This window comes from Ambystoma mexicanum, chromosome 6p, assembly GCF_040938575.1.
Source record: "Ambystoma mexicanum isolate Mex_15411 chromosome 6p, UKY_AmexF1_1, whole genome shotgun sequence".
Taxonomy (NCBI): Eukaryota; Metazoa; Chordata; class Amphibia; order Caudata; family Ambystomatidae; genus Ambystoma; species Ambystoma mexicanum.
This window is the reverse complement of record NC_090935.1, coordinates 99,882,967-99,898,805: the sequence shown is the minus strand read 5'-3', so window position 1 is coordinate 99,898,805 and position 15,839 is coordinate 99,882,967. Positions and strand designations below refer to the sequence as shown.

Genomic DNA, 15,839 nt, shown 5'->3' with positions numbered 1-15,839 from the left:
TTAGCCAGTAGTGTGCAGTTGTCTTCTTTAAACGGAGCCTAGGTTTACCAGGAGCCACGGGCTATCCCGCGATTCCGAACTGATGGAAATAATCATGTATATTTGGATGGCAACCTCCTCGCAGCTCCTTTGTTTTTGGGGCGGGGATAAACACGCCGATTTCATGAATGAAAATGGGGGTTGATGGAGCGGCGCAGTGGTGACCGAGGGCCGGCAGAGGGCAGCAGAGCGCAGAGTTCCCTGGAAGGGGGTGAAAGTTGTGAGCTCTGCACGGCTCCTGTCCTACCCCGAGGGCTGGGCTCGTGCCTGCCCGGGACCGGTGCAGAGCCTGCGGGAGCACGAGCAGAGCCAGCACGCCAGCCGCCCCCCGGGCAGTGTGCAGCTTGGGGTCCTGCAGGAAGTGCACCAGGATCACACAGCTTGTGACACAAGAGTCTCTCTAGCTGCACAGAGGGGGGCAGCGCGCGGAGTGAGCACAGCTGGGGGAGTGGCTGCTCGGCCCACACTTGCCTGCATGGGAGGACTCTGAATGCCAAGGGCACTGCTGACTAGACCTCGTGTGACCCGGGCAGCACCCCTGGGACTGGCACCACACTGACCTGCCCGAATCCTGGGGCGGTTCTGACCTGCTGCTGCTGCGTCTTAAGGGTCCCCTGGCGGCATCGCACCTGGACGAAGGGTAATGGGCGACGCAGGCACCGGTACCCCTCGGCCCGCTGGGTCCAGCCCGCAGGACCTGGCCTCCCTCCCGGAGCTGGACGAGCCGCAGCTGCTGGAGCACTTGCGCGGCCGCTTCCTCGAGGACCAGGTCTATGTGAGTACCAGGGCTGTGTGATTGATTGAATGAATGAATGAATGAATGACCGCGCATAGCGCTGAATCTACTCTGGGCGCTTCGGGGGCATCCGCTCCGTGTGAGCCCCGGCCCCCCTCACAACGTCACAGAACGTTAAATGTGGGGCTGTGTGTATGAATGAGTGAGCTAGTGAAATGGCATAGCGTTTACTGGAGGATGGGGGCTATGAGAGTTCCGGCGTGAATGAATGAGTGATCTTGCATAGAACCACTGGGGAGGGGGTGCAGGCAGGGGAACCCCCCCCCCCAAAGCAGTGCTGTGTTTTGCAGGACTTGCCCGTGTTGATAGGTTTTGGAGGCACCCCTGCCTGAAGAAAGCCCTTTCTGCCGTGTGCCCACGCTTCCATGGGATAGCAAGGTTAGTTTGCTGTGCTGTGCTGGTTTGTGGTGTGGGCGTCATTTTCAAGGCATTTCTTGAAACAAAGCCTTAGTAAATATTGATGTCGACTAAACCTGGAAAGTTATGGGGTCACCTGCTTAAGTTGCCCACATCCCGTGTGTAATCCCTAAGCAAAGGCTACGATCCTGGGGAAATCCTTTAATGTAACTTGTAACGCAAGTAGCACATTGATGCCCTCAGGTTAAGAGCGCTTTACAAATGTCAAAATAAATCTCCCTGTGTCGTTTCTGGAGTCCCTGTAAGGAATCGGTGCATAGTTCATGTTATTCTAAGCTTTTATTAAGGTAATAATCATTTGTGGTTTAGTGACTATGGAATTGCTTCGTATATATGTATGCCAGGAACAGTAAGACTGAGATTCTCCTCATCGGCACACCCGCTCCCTCATTTCCTGTCACTCACTGCCCGGCCTCCCTTGGCCCTCTTCCTGCTCCCACCTGTGAGGCTAAGGACCTCAGGATCATCTTCGACTCCACGCTTTCCTTCTCACCTCACATCTCTGACGACTCTAAGAAGTCACACTAGCAGCTGCACCTCCTCATAGTTATTCTTCCTTTCCTCTCCCTCCCCCAGAAGCTCACCGTCTCTAGAGCTCTGGTTCTCTCTAGGCTGGACTATTGCAACAGCCTCTTTCTAAATCTGCCTGCCTCTACTCTCCGCCCTCTGCAGCTCATCCAGAACAGGACTGCAAGACCTGTCCTTGGCCTCAAGCCCTGGGATCATATCTCTCCAGGACTGAAATCTCTGCGCTGGCTCCCAGTGGCTGCAAGGAGTAAGTTCAAGACCTCTGTATTGTCCACAAGGCGTTGTGGGGCCTGGGTCCTCAAAACCTCAAATTCTTTCTTCATGAATATCTTCCTACTCAAGCTCTTTGCTCCTCCAACTCCCTCCTGTCAGTCGCTTCTCCAAGCAACACGTCGGGGGGCATATCTCTTTCTTCAGCTGGGACCTCCCTTTGGAACAGCATCCCTGCAACACTTGAGGAGAACCATCTCTGGTTCTGGAAGCACCTCAACACTTTCCTCTTTGCTTCTGCCTTCTCTCTTCCTCCCCCCTGCTGATTTCCTGTCTGATACTGCACTGGTTACCTGGCTGCCCTCTGATTTCGGTCCCAGGTCTCTGCCCGCCCAGTTGCACACCCGCACTGCCTCCCGGCAACCCTTGCACTTGGGTCTGTATCTGTAACCCTAAAGTCCAACTACCTGCACTTTTGGACACCTGCTGTCTGCACTTACCCTGTCACCTGCCACCTGCTGGCCGCACTTCTTGTTATTGTTTTATTCCCATGTACAGCATTGCCCCCTCAACTTTCCCCAGGCTCTTTTTTCCCCCTTCCCTGCACTTGTGCGATCTCAATGTCACTTGGCCTAGTAAGATTGTTGTCTCCGTCCTCCATCTGTTCGCCCTCCTTGCCGCATCTCGCGCCTTGAAACACTTGTGTATCGGCGCGTTACAAATGCCACATCATATCATAATAGTGTCGTTCACGTATTTCACACTTATTCTAAAGTCACTTCCATGGTGCTTCAAGTATTGAAGACTGATGATGCTCTTTGCACTGCCCGGTCTGCAAACGCGTTTGCACGTTAGGATTTGCATATATTTTGCCCGAAAGGACCTGGAAGTACCTCTAACACAGGAGTGTCCGATAACGGTCCTACAGTTTTGTAATGTTTTTTTGTTTGTGCTTTGTATGTGTTAAAATGCCATCTGCCACTAATGTTACCAAAAAAGTGCATGGGGCGGGGTGGCGAGAATGCCACTGTGTGCGCACTGCACGTCGCTTCTAATGCGCTCCCGCGTCTACAGAGTCCTGCGGAACCATTTTCTAAAGTTGGCCATCCTTCCCCGACGTGCTTTCAAGAGCATTGGTCTATGTAAGTAGACCTGGGAGAGCCAGGGAATTCATGGGTAGGGCCGAGCCGGGGAGTCAGGCTTGGCTCCTACCACGGGCTGAGCCAAGAGCGCGGAAAAGTGAAAAAATCCAAATAAATGCACAAAAAGGAAATAAAATAAATGGCGGCCCAGGTGCCAGGCCCACATTCATTGTAGTAACCTTTTATGCATTTATTTCCATTTTGCCAAACAGGGAGAAGATAGTGGCGCTGTTTATTGAACACCTTTTAGTCAGTGGTTAGGGTCAAAGTAGGATAGTTTTGGACAGAGGACGGACATTTTGGTTGACACCCACCCCCCACGATGAGCCCCTGAGTTAGACTTCAGCTAGGTTGGGCAAACCCTTTAGTTGTAGGGAGAGAGAGAGAGTTCCTTTTCCTTTTTGTTAAATACAAACTCTTGAGTTTAAAAGGCCAGACCTTTGTCCGACTCATTCTTCAGACTTGGCATACCACTTGGACAAATAGTCTACGATTCCGTAGCCATGTGGAGATGGCATGGCTTCAAAGGGACCAATGAAATCCAGTCCCAGCCGTACTCCCTGTGGGGTCGCCATTGGGACGAGCGGTGCCTCCCTCACTTTCGGTCTTGTCACTGTTCAGTCACTCGTGGCATCTTTCCATCATGATCCTTATATCCTGGTCCATGTAGGGCGGCCAGTAGGATTCCCTTACCCTGCGTCTTGTCGTGGTGCTTCCCAAGTGCCCAGAATGGGCTCTGTACGGTAGGATTTACCGGTATCGGGTATTAATATCGCCATATGTATGGTCGCCGTAAATAATATCGGCGGGAAAATGTTGTGGCGATATTATTTGGGTGACCATATATGTGGCGATAAAAAAAACATTTTAAAAAAAAAATTGGGGGTTGCGTGGGTGTCCCCCGCATGTTCCATGCAATAATGTCGCCACAAAAAACGACCATTTTTCAGCGATATATTTGTATGGCGATATTTTTGTGGCGACATTATTACATGGAACCGATTTACCCCATTGCCACGGGGTGTATTATTCGGTCGCCCCAGAACAGTAGGCCATTGTCTTCATGTGTCTCCTCCGCCACCTTCCAGTATGGTCGTAGGCCCTTTCGGAATCCCCCTTTGGTCTGGCCGTCCATTCTTGACCCATCTCATCAACTTTGGCACAGATTTAATCTTTGACTGATTCCTCTAACCAGTGCCTCTCGCTCATTTCCATGAACGCCTTGCTCTTCTAGTCTCCAGCTGATGCCACTAGGCACTCCTCTTGCAAGAGCGTGATGACTTGGCCCGGCTTGACATGCAAACAGCCTGCAAATTCTTCCATCCCAGAATGTGCATTATTTCGTACATGCACTCTTGTAGTTTTTGGTGCTATGCGGGTCAGTCTTGGATTTATTTGTGCCCCCTGGACCTAGCATGTGCCCCAAATGCTTGTGGTTCATGACCAGATGAAGCTTGGTTCCCCCACACGTCCCATGTGCATGCTAGCATCTGTTCTGGGTTGAGTAGTATTTCTCTGCCTTAGACGGTGCCTTAATCGCAAAGGCCACTGCATGCTCCACACCACCTCTCTTCTGTGTAGGCATCGATGATATAGGTCTACCATATCGGCTTGAATGGTCTCAAGCATCGGGCTTCCACTATGCTTTTCCTTCTTCAAATGTCCGTCTTCCACATGTACTCCACCCCCTTCATCAGCAGTTCTCTCTTGGGCGCTGTCATTTCAGAGAACCACAGTACACATTTCACATAATACTCTGCAAGGCCCAAAAACGATCTCAATTCTTCTTCAGTGGTTGGTTCTGGTGCCGTCACTATCGCTTGAAGCACATTTTTCTTGGGGATAATGTCCTCCCGCAAAATCTTGTACTCCCAAATTTTTCACCTCTTTCGCCTTGGTCATGCACTGCTCGCATCGCAATTTAACTCCGGTATCCTGCAATTTATTGAGAAGATTTCTCAGTATGACAGCTTGAATGAATCTCCTCGTCTTCGGCATAAATGAGAATATTGTCCTGGAAGTACGACACATTTCCTATGTTGCGCAGTAACCAGCCATCAACCTCTGGAACACTGAAGCGGCTAATGATCGGCCGACTGCCATTCTCGTATAGCGGTACATGCCGAATGGTGTGATAAACGCTGTCATAGGCCGCAACCCTTTGTGCAGACTAACTTGATTATATGCGTCGTGCAAATCTAGGCGCTTTTTCGTAGCTACTTTGAGTTTTCAACCTAGGTGCATTTTTACCACTATTGTGTATTTTACTCGGGGTGCGTTTCCCACTGCTGTGCATACTAAAAACACTCACAATGTTTGATTAGATGGATTGTTGGCGGTAGGAAAAGTGGTGCATCTAGTTGGATTTTTGGGGGTAGGAAATGGGCCGTATTCAGATGGATTTTGGGGGCAGGAAATGTGTTGCGCTTAGATGGATTGTCAAAGGAATGTGTCGTACCTAGATTGTTTGTGTGGGATTGGAATTGTGTTACTTAGGCATAATACATTTCCTACCTCAGCAACCTATTTATGAAAGACACGCAATGCAGTACACTAAAATGACTTATTGGAGGGAATGTGTTATTCCTGAGGAAGTGTGAAAGTTCGCACATGCTTGCATTTGAAGAAACCGTGTGGTTGTAGTAGGCTTGTTTCTCTTGAAGAACTAAGGCTGGCACTGGCACCCAGTATGGCCAGTGTGCACATTAAATTGATCTGGGAATTGTGCTGCGCCCATGAGGTTAGCCGCCTTTACACCCCTATCTACGCTGGTAATCCCTCCATTACACTTAAAGATCCTAACTCGGCCTTGGTTTCCTGATATCGCAGTTAGTAGACGGCTGTTAGTAACGTGTTAGTAGCGTACGTGGAACCAGGAAGATATCTAGTAAGACTATAAAGGTAGCCTGTCCATAGCGCCTCGAGAACCCAACTATCCTAAATCCTATGTTAGCCGCCTAGTAGATATACTAGGTCAGCCAGTCTATTGCGCCAAGAAGACTTGATGATAGCACCCCTCCCACGATGCCTAGAGTCTACGAGGGTAGAGGTTCATACAGACGTTCGGACGACACAGCGATATCAAACATAAGCTCCATCGGTGCTCTTGGTACGTATAAATGCACCACTTCACGCCAGGCACGGCTATCCATCCACGCACATTAGAATGCGAGTACGACCTATGACAAAATTCGGGCTAGCTGGACACTTGACATGTTTAAGCCTACTTACACCAGATTATGCCTCAATACCCTGACCGCAGTATGCAGCGAAGACCTATGACAAATTCGGGCACGCTGGGCGCATACCGAGTCTCTAGCACTCATGCCATCTCCAGGGCTCTCGGCACCCATCCACCTGCCTGATCTTTGTGGGTTGTTTCTACCAGAGCCTGGCCAGCCCCGCTAAGCCTTATCATGGGCAAATGCCCGCACATATTCTAATCCTCCTCTGTGATCTCCAACACTCTGGACTTCTGTCCACCGTGGGTATTTCCACTACCAGCGTTTTGAGACTAGGGTAAAATGCACTATATAATTACAATACAATACTCCAGATGATCTTGGTGGCATTGCATGCCCAATTCATAAATCCTACCACAGCATTGGCGGTGGCAACAGGCCATGACATGCAAATAAGCACAGTTTCAAACCAATGAAATCCCACTCTTGTTCAAGCGCACCATGCAAGTAAAATGATGCCACCAAGCCAGGCAGCAGAACACAATGGCAGGATGAGGTGGAGGGTGTTCCTGGTCCAACGCAATAAAAGCATCTCAGTGCGGGTCACTGGCTGTCAAGTATGGTACCTGTGGGGGGTTTGGCTGTTTGTCTGCACATTGAGGCTTCACTTCACATGGTGGCAATACAAGGGGTCGCGAGCGAACAATCTAATTATGACTCCGCTTTCTTCATTCACACTAACTCCATTCACCCAACTGAACTCTTGTGTCCCCCCCCCAACCCCCCAGCAGCTGAAGATGACTGTGAGTGGTGTAAGGAGGGCATGGTATCAATAGTAAGACACACAAGTGACCACAGTTCAAGGGTGTTTATTGAACTTCAAAATAACTCTAGTGGTGTCTTGTCAAAATAAAAGAGCCTATACTAATAAACCTATTGCCAATCCTTGCCTCTAAATACAAATAGTGTGGGAAACAATGTTACGAAAAAGAAAGAAGTGTTCACAAAATGCTATATCAGGATGTTCAGGCTGTTGACCTCCCTTCCCCCCACGTTTTCAACACGGTATAAGGCAGTTCACTTTAGCTTAGCACAGTCTCTGGCTTCTCTAGCACAAGGATACAGTTCAGTCCTTAGCATCAGGGCCTTCTGTGCCCAAGTATCTTTGTCTTTCAAAGTCTTTTCATTCAGAGTGCCTGATGCGACAAAATAATAAAAGTCCTTTTCCTCTTTCAGAGTTTAACAAGCATCCAATTTCTTCATCGATTCCCTATTCACCCCAGATCCCGCTCAGCTGGGCTCAGATCCACTTAATACAATGTTCGTACAATATTCTTTCTCGGGTGACTCGTGGTTCACCCCGGATCGCCCTCAGCCGGGTTTGTAACAATTTCAATTTCCCATGTAAATTCTTAACACAAACTTGCTTAACAAAAAGCTCTTAGCTGATCTCCCTCCGCCGGGCTCAGACCAATTTCTTCTACTTTTCATTATATTCTTACTATCGAAGACTTTAGAATGTGCCCAGGGTTTTACTTGTCCCATGGCAAGACCACTTCAATTTCACAATTCCTTTTCTTGTAACATTTGCCACATCTTAGTTGGATACCTAACGGAGTGTAGAGGAGGAGCCAAGTAACCCCACTCCACCTGCCCTACCTACATTACGTGAGAAGTATGAACCAAAGTATGTGACGTATACTACACCAATAAGAAAGCAAGAAGAAGAGCAACAACTCTATGCAGTACCCATAAGAATACCTATACCTAAGAGAATATGGCAAGTAAAGTACACATTGAGGAAACCAGAGCTACATCCAAGACAATATGCTGGCCATGTGAACACGATTCCTGATGAGGCAAAGGCACTGAATGACCAGGATCAATGGTGATGTCATACAAAACTGAATTGATTCCATATAGAAGATAACCAGACCAGAGAGGCAGACGATTATATGAAGAACGAAGAAGTACCAAAGATAAGTGACATCTTGGGATCAAGATTAAGAGACTTATGCCATAAGCGTGATGAAGATACTTAGTTTAAACGTGTACAGATGCAATGAAACGCAAGCAGCAAAGCAATCGTGAAGCTAGCCAAATGCTTATAGTGAATAGATCACGGCAAGCTCCAACATATACATATATACCTCATAGATACATAAGGATTAAATAAGAATGAATTTTTCCACTACGTATATAGCAGTCTTGCGCAACGAGGAAGACCTCAGGCCAGTGTCGCAGTTACAAAAGCAAATTGAATTAAACAGAATATATTTAATGTCTTGCCAGTTGAGAGAATATGGGTGCTCGTTCCCCAGTGTCTAGCTCAGACCTTGCAGACAAGTTCAGAGAATATGGGTGCTCGTTCCCCAGTGTCTAACTCGGACCTTGCGGACAAGTTCAGAGAACATGGGTGCTCGTTCCCCAGTGTCTAGCTTGGATGTAAAATAGCAGGCAGTTTCCAAAGCATTACACGAACCACATATTTGACATGGTGGAGCAGTATGCAGCCCTTAAACAAAAAATGTGGATCATTATAACGAGCTGATCGAAGCAGCTCCTTACTCGACAAGTAAGCTTTTTGACATTCTCAATTCTGTTGGGAAACCTAAAGCCCTGCCCCCTCCATATACTCCAACGGAGGAGGACTGCAAACTCGTGAAAAAAGCATTCGCAGATAAAATACAAAAAGCCAGAGAGGCCATCATTCAGACTCGAGAAACCTCAAAGGAGATGTACCTACCTAACACCGCCGAATTGCAGCCTTAGGAATTTGAGAACTTCAATTTCCAACCAATCTCTGAAGAAGAGATGGTAAAAGTGTTGTCTAAGATGAAACCGTCCTCCTGTGCTGAAAATGTAATTCCTCCAAAAATAATTGTAGAGAACAAGGGACTGTTTGCCCCAGTCCTGTCAAAAATAATCAATGCCTCCTTCCAGGGTGGCATGATACCCCAAGACATTAAAAAGGTGACCATTACACCTTTGCTTAAAAAACCGGGTCTGGATCCTAAGGACCCTGGCAACATGCGACCAATTTTATCCTGAAAATCATGGATAAAAAAGTGACGGAACAACTGCAATCCCATGTTGAAGCGGTGTGCAGTTAATAAGTCGAAAACATTATGTCGAAAGACAGAATGTCGAAGAAAAAAAATTGAAAAAAAATATATATTTTCTTTTTTTATTTACATGTTTTTTTGGGTTCTGGAGGTAAAAAAAAGGGGTAAAACAAAAAGAAAATACAAAAAAGAGGGCCTGGGGGAACCCCCCCATTTCGAACAAAAAGCAACCAAAAAAAGAAATTCAAAACATTTTTTTTCACTTTTTTTTTGAGACATTATGACTTTCGACATTATGTCATTCGACTTTGACTATAAACCCTTGAAGCCAATAACCTACTGCACATGCAGCAATCGGGCTTCCATGCTGAACATAGCACAGAAACCGCGATGCACGACCATGCTATCCATAGTGGATAAGGGCAGGGATGCTATTGGATCTAAGCGTGGCTTTCGATCTTGTGGACCACCAACTATTACAGCAGGTCTTGGAGAAAACAGCAGGATGCTCCAAAGCGGCATTGGCCTGGCTGGCAGATCGAGTAGCCCGAGTACACTGGGAAGTGAAGTTTTCGACTCCTGCCTATATAAGTGCAGGGGTCCCTCAGGGAGCCAGTCTATCCCGTCTCCTCTTTAACCTCTTTATGAAATACTTATGTGTACGTTTAGAATCCATTGACATATATTTTGCAAACTATGCCGATGATGCACAGCTGGTGCTGGAATTAGAGGGTGATTACCAAACAGATAAGGTTAAGATCATGGCTCTATATGACCTAATTGATAAGTGGAAGGTAGAAAATTGGATGTGTTTAAGCAGCAAAAAAAACGAGTTGATGATATTTGGCTCCCAAGAAGCGAGAGACAAGCTAGAAGTAGAATACGAGGAGTTTGTGGTCAAAGACTCTTGTATTAAGGTAGTCGCCCAAGTGAAAACTCTTGGGATGATGATGGAAGCCACTCTGGGGACGGAGGCTCAGACTTATAATTGCACAAAAACAACGCCTATTACATTCGGCTTTTGAGAAAACAACTCGGCCATGATTGCCAGGGCTATCATTCTATCGCGCCTGGATTATGGCAGTTCACTATTACTCATGGGCTCTAAAAAATGCATTAAGAAATGCCATATATTGGAAAATAATGTGGTTCGGGTGGTAAAAGGGATCAACAGAAGAGATCATGTGACAGAAGGAAAGAGAGCACTTCACTGGCTTAGGGTTGAGGATAGAATCCTTTTTAAATCCATGACGCTAGTGCACAGATGCTTGTATGAGGTGGCTCCGTTGTACCTCAGATCTAAGTTCACTAGATACATTCCTAACAGGACTCTGAGATCGGAAGCACACGTCAGGCTGCAGGTAGCGCTTGCAAATCGAGCTATGGGCACCGGAAAATCTTTTCCGGTTCAGGCAGCCCAGCAGTGGAATAATGTTCCTGTGGCTATGCGCCTAGAACAGAATCATAGAATTTTCAGGAAGCACCTTAAGACTCACCTCTTTAAGTAAATCGCCGCATAGGCAGAAGTTCTCTAGTAACCCGGCTGTTTGTCTACTGTAGCCTGTTTTATGTCTCTGTGCCCTGATGCCTGCGTGTTGTCAGCGCATTACAAATGCATAAATAAATAAAGTATTGTTAAAAAAAAGACTTTCCCCATTGTTAGATTTGTTGTCTCTGAAAGCTCTTTTATTTGCAGGGCAAATGGCCTAGCCAGTGCGTGACTGGAATGTAGGGAGAAGCTGTGTAACCAGGTTCTGCAATTAAGGGAAGCTGACCTCTGAAAAAATACAAGAAAATAGATTTTCTGATCGAAATGGTGGTCAACGTCAGATAACAGGACAGAAGGCCAGATGTCAGCATGGCCTCATGACTTCACATGGCCGGCCTGGCTCATTGTCTGCAGTGAGAGATCTCTGTGTAGCCGATGCATAACAACTATTTACGACGGGGGGGCGTGGCCAGCCAGCCATGGAGTAGGACGTGCTCCGATGCGGCTGCTCCGATAGATCTGACATTGATCCTCATAATAACGCACATATGGTCCGAAAACTGCTGAAAATATAAGGGAAGGCGTCGGAAGCAGCACTCTACCAAAGGTGCAAAGGACTGTTCATGTTGAGCGATGATGACCAAACTATGAGCATTGCAGGAGTCGCCTGATGGAACACGGAGTCTCGCATAATGGTGGCGGACAAAGGCGTCGGGTTCGGAAAACACCCCGATCGCCAGAACGACTGAATCCAGCAATCCGCTGTGACTGAGGGGCTCGCTTCGTGGGATGGTTGGTGGCGCACGTTTGGCCTGTGGAAACAGCTCCAAGAGACGTGCTGTTGTGCGATGAGCCCGGGAGAAGAGGAGCCCGAGGCACATTGTTGCTGGTGGCCGCCGAAGCTCGTGTCGACTGGGGTGGCCAGCGCAGCATTGAAATAACAGTGATACACTAGGAACGTGTTACACTGTATACCTGGACTTGGAGAGGCCATCTGCCTCGCTCGCGGGAACGTATCGCCTGGAGGAAGCCGACCGCGATGATGCCCGACCGTGCCGAGGCAGGCCCAGCTGCAAGAGATTGAGGGGCACCGAAGCGTGAGCAGGGCCCCCTAGTGAAGCGGAGATCAGCTGCGAAAGCTGCGCGGGGCCTCGGTTAGAAAATGGTGGGTGCCGTGCGCCTGAGCTTTTAATGTTGCGGCCCCAGGAGTGGAAGGCAGAGACATTAACAGTGCACTGGACTGATTGTAGAGCCTGAAGGAAGGAGTTGGAAAAGGTGTGCATGACACGGTGGGCGGCGAACATTGCCGAGAGATCGAAGAAAGTGGCCTCTGGAGTGTGGTTTGAGGCTGCCGTGCGGGTGCAAGCAATGAGCAATGCCTTTTTTTTTTTTTTTTTTTTTTTTTTTTTTTTTTGTTGAAACGAACAGAGATGCAGCATTGAGGCCTGGAGGCATGTGCAGAGGCTGAATACTGGCACACAACGCTGTGTGAGCCACAAGGTGAGGAACAGCCCTGTGAGACACAAGCTGTGAAGTGAGCACAGGCCACGGCAAAAGTTGGAACTACGCAAGCCATAAGCGGCTGGGCACAGTGAGCGCATAGCCACACAGGGCCCCGGGGACCGGATGAGCAAAAAATAGTGCGCCCTAGCATGCAACGACACAAACTGTATCGTGCAGAGACATAGTCTGTTTGTGCATGAGCCCGGTGAGCATAATCTCACGTAGTGCCTCTATGGAAAATTGACCTAGACATGTGATGGCACTCTGAAATCGTACCACAGCAGCGCAACGAGACTGCTATAGCGGAGACTGAACAACCTGGAAAGGCAACTAAACCAGCAGGATGTCCGTGCGGGGGGCCGTGGGCAAGAACAAAAATAAACAACCTACCATGGAAACCTTCGCTAGGGCACAGCTATCCCCAGCGACCACTGTGCCTAAAGGAGTGCCAGCAACAGCAGAGAGTACTGTAGCCACGGAGAACCATCAGATTCTAGCAGCTATCACAGAGCTGAGGGACTCATGGGGAGCAGCGATGGCGGATCTACGCACTGCACTGGAAGCCAAGATAGACGCAGTAGGCATTGACGTCGCCTTGCTACGACAAGATGTAAGGACATTATCGGAGAGAACGAGCAGCCTGGAAAGTGCAGTGAAAACTAACTCAGAAACCGGCGCAGACAACGCAAAGGAGGTTCACATATTGAAACAGCAGGTCGTTAACCTGGAAAATCGTGCAGAAGAGGCAGAAGGGAGAGCAAGAAAGAACAACATTCGCGTGGTCGGCCTTCCAGAGGGCGAGGAAGGCCAAGACTCCAGACTATATCGAAAATTTACTCTTGCAAGAAATGGGGGCTGAAAAACTCTCGCAAAGATTTGCAGTGGAGCATGCGCATAAAGCCCTCATGAGGAGACCGAAGCCGGGGGCACCCCCCCCGGCCAATAATTGCGAAGATATTGAACTATAGGGATTGCGAGAAGATTTTGGAATACTTCCACAAAGGGGGAACCATTGACAGGGCTTCGTGCACCGTCACGGCATATCCAGATTACACAATGCTGGTCCAGAGGCAGCGGTACAGCTATGTGGCGATCAAAAGAAGGCCACGCGCGGCAGGGATCAAATATATGCTGCTGTATCCTGCGAAGTTGAAAGTGATACATAAGAGCAAGATGTTTTTTTTCCACACTCCCGAAGAAGCGACGACATGGCTAGATCTTCAGGGTTATCCGGAACAGGAGGCGGAACCAGCTTGAGAGTAATACGATATGTTGCCGGGACATTGCATGTAGGGTGATATGCTGCATAGTGGGTACTCCAATGGAAATGAAGGTGATGATTATGTTTGAGGGGTATCACTGGGTACGGGTGACATTTAGAGCAGATACCATGGACCTTGGCGAACTTAAGGACTTGAATATAGTAATGTGCATACATGTGCCAATTGTACAGTTAAGTGTGTTGAGTTTATAGCGAATAGGAGCGGCAGGACGTGAGTACCCTACCCCCCTGTACTAGTTTTAGTAAGCTAGCCATTAGGGCGGCCTTACCCTGCGGAGCATCGAGTACAGGCGGAAGCCAGAAAGTGCTAGATGCGGGGGTGCCTGAGATCCAGGGATGGAGCTGGGCAACAGTTGGGGAGGGGGTTGTTGGGGTTGGGAGAGAAAGTGGGGGGTGGGAGGCGCGGGGTGTTAGGTGTGTTTGGGAAGAGACGGGCGTGGGAAACGGGGGAGGGAGGAGTGTTTGGGGTGTGTGTAGTTAAGGGAAGTTTGCGCTGGGGTACGAGCCTATATAGACGAGAACAGAAACAAGGAGTGGTTTGCACGGCTGGGGTGGGGACATGAGCCATAACAAGCCATGGGGGACCTTAAGATAGTTACGTGGAATGTCGGGGGTCTAAACAGTTATTTGAAGAGAAATAAGGTTATGCTCTACCTGCGAAGACAAAAGATAGACATTGCGCTATTACAAGAGACTCATTTGACGAAAGAGAGACTGGGTATGATTATGAGGAAATGGAAAGTAGTGGTGGTGGGCTCAACATACTCGGCTTATGCTAGAGGGGTCCTTATCTGGGTGGCACTGCATGTCCCCTTTCATGTGTTACAGGAAACTGCTGAAGCAGACGGGAGATTGGTTATACTCGGGATTGGTAGAGAACCGGGAAGTATAGTCAACACATACGCACCCAATCAGAATACAGCGACGTATTTCAGAACCCTGAGTGCCAATCTTGGCATGTGCATGGGAAGTGCGGTAATCTGGGGTGGTGATTTTAACTGTGTACTAGACCCCAGCGTGGACAGATCAGATCAAAAGTCAGATGAACCTGCCCCGGCGGCACGTGTGCTACAAACGCTGCTAGATGACTTTGGCCTGGCAGATGTATGGAGAATGAAGCACTCCCAAGAAAAACAGTACTCTCACTATTCGGCCCCACAACAGCTGTCTACTAGACTGGACTATGTCTTTGCTACGTCAGACATAATGGTGGAAATGGTGAAGGCGGATTATAAAGCGAGAGTCCTGTCGGACCACTCACCCTTGGTTGTCGGCTGGCAATACCGCCCTCCAAGAGCAAGGATCCCAACGTGGCGGCTCTGAGCAGAGGCGCTTAAAGATCCTGTGTTCAAAGAAGATATAAGGGAGGAGATCATAAATTACTTTGAGGAGAATACGGGTAGTGTGGATTCAGCATGCACGTTATGGGAGGCCTTTAAAGTGGTGTTGAGAGGCGTAGCCATAGCAAAGTCTAAAGGTTTGCAAGGCGGTATCCTGACTGACTTGCATGCAGCCGAAAGGGAGTTGGAACAAGCGCAAAGGGAGTCTGGAGATACTGGGTCGAATGCGGAGCTGATACTTCAATTACAACAGACGTGTGGAGAACATTGGGATAGGCAGTGTAAACTGAATTATAAGAAATACATAGGGAGGCAGCACGCGGGTGGTGATAAAACGGGATGGCTTCTGGCGTGGTTATATAAGGGCGAAATTCCCAGACCCACCATTAGGACAATAACAATGGACGATGGCAGTGTAGTTGACACCCAGGAGGGAGTTAATCAGGAATTTGCCACCTACTACAGGGAACTGTATGGGGACGTGGAGGAGGATAGTCAAGAAAGGATAAAAGAAACACTCGAAGATATAGGCCTGCCCAAGTAAGTGCTGAAGAGAGGGAGGAGTTGGATGCACCAATCACTTTAGAGGAGCTAGAAGCGGTGGTGAGACAATTGCCTACCAGTAAGACCCCAGGGGCTTCCGAGTGAGTTTTATAAAGCATACATAGCAGAAGTGCTCCCTCCGATGCTGAATATGCTAAATGAGGCGTTTGAGACCTGGACAGCTGCCAGAGTCGCTCAGGGAAGCAGTTATAATTCCGCTTCCTAAACCAAATAAGCCTGGACACAGATGTGGCTCCTACAGACCACTATCAATGCTGAATCAAGACAGCAAGATACTAACAG

General features: G+C 48.4%; 1 protein-coding gene across 2 annotated transcripts in view; it reads left to right on the top strand.

The window, feature by feature from the left end:
* Positions 1–225: 225 nt before the first annotated feature.
* LOC138511235 (myosin-IIIb-like) overlaps positions 226–15,839 on the top strand; it is a 686,303-nt gene continuing 670,689 nt past the window's right edge. Inside the window, exon 1 of one of the 2 annotated variants that reach the window (XM_069626777.1) lies at positions 226–814. In XM_069626777.1, coding sequence (XP_069482878.1) covers positions 683–814 — 132 coding nt within the window. In that variant the 5' untranslated portion in view covers positions 226–682. The remainder of the gene's footprint in view (positions 815–15,839) is intronic. The other variant, XM_069626778.1, reaches the window with a different exon arrangement.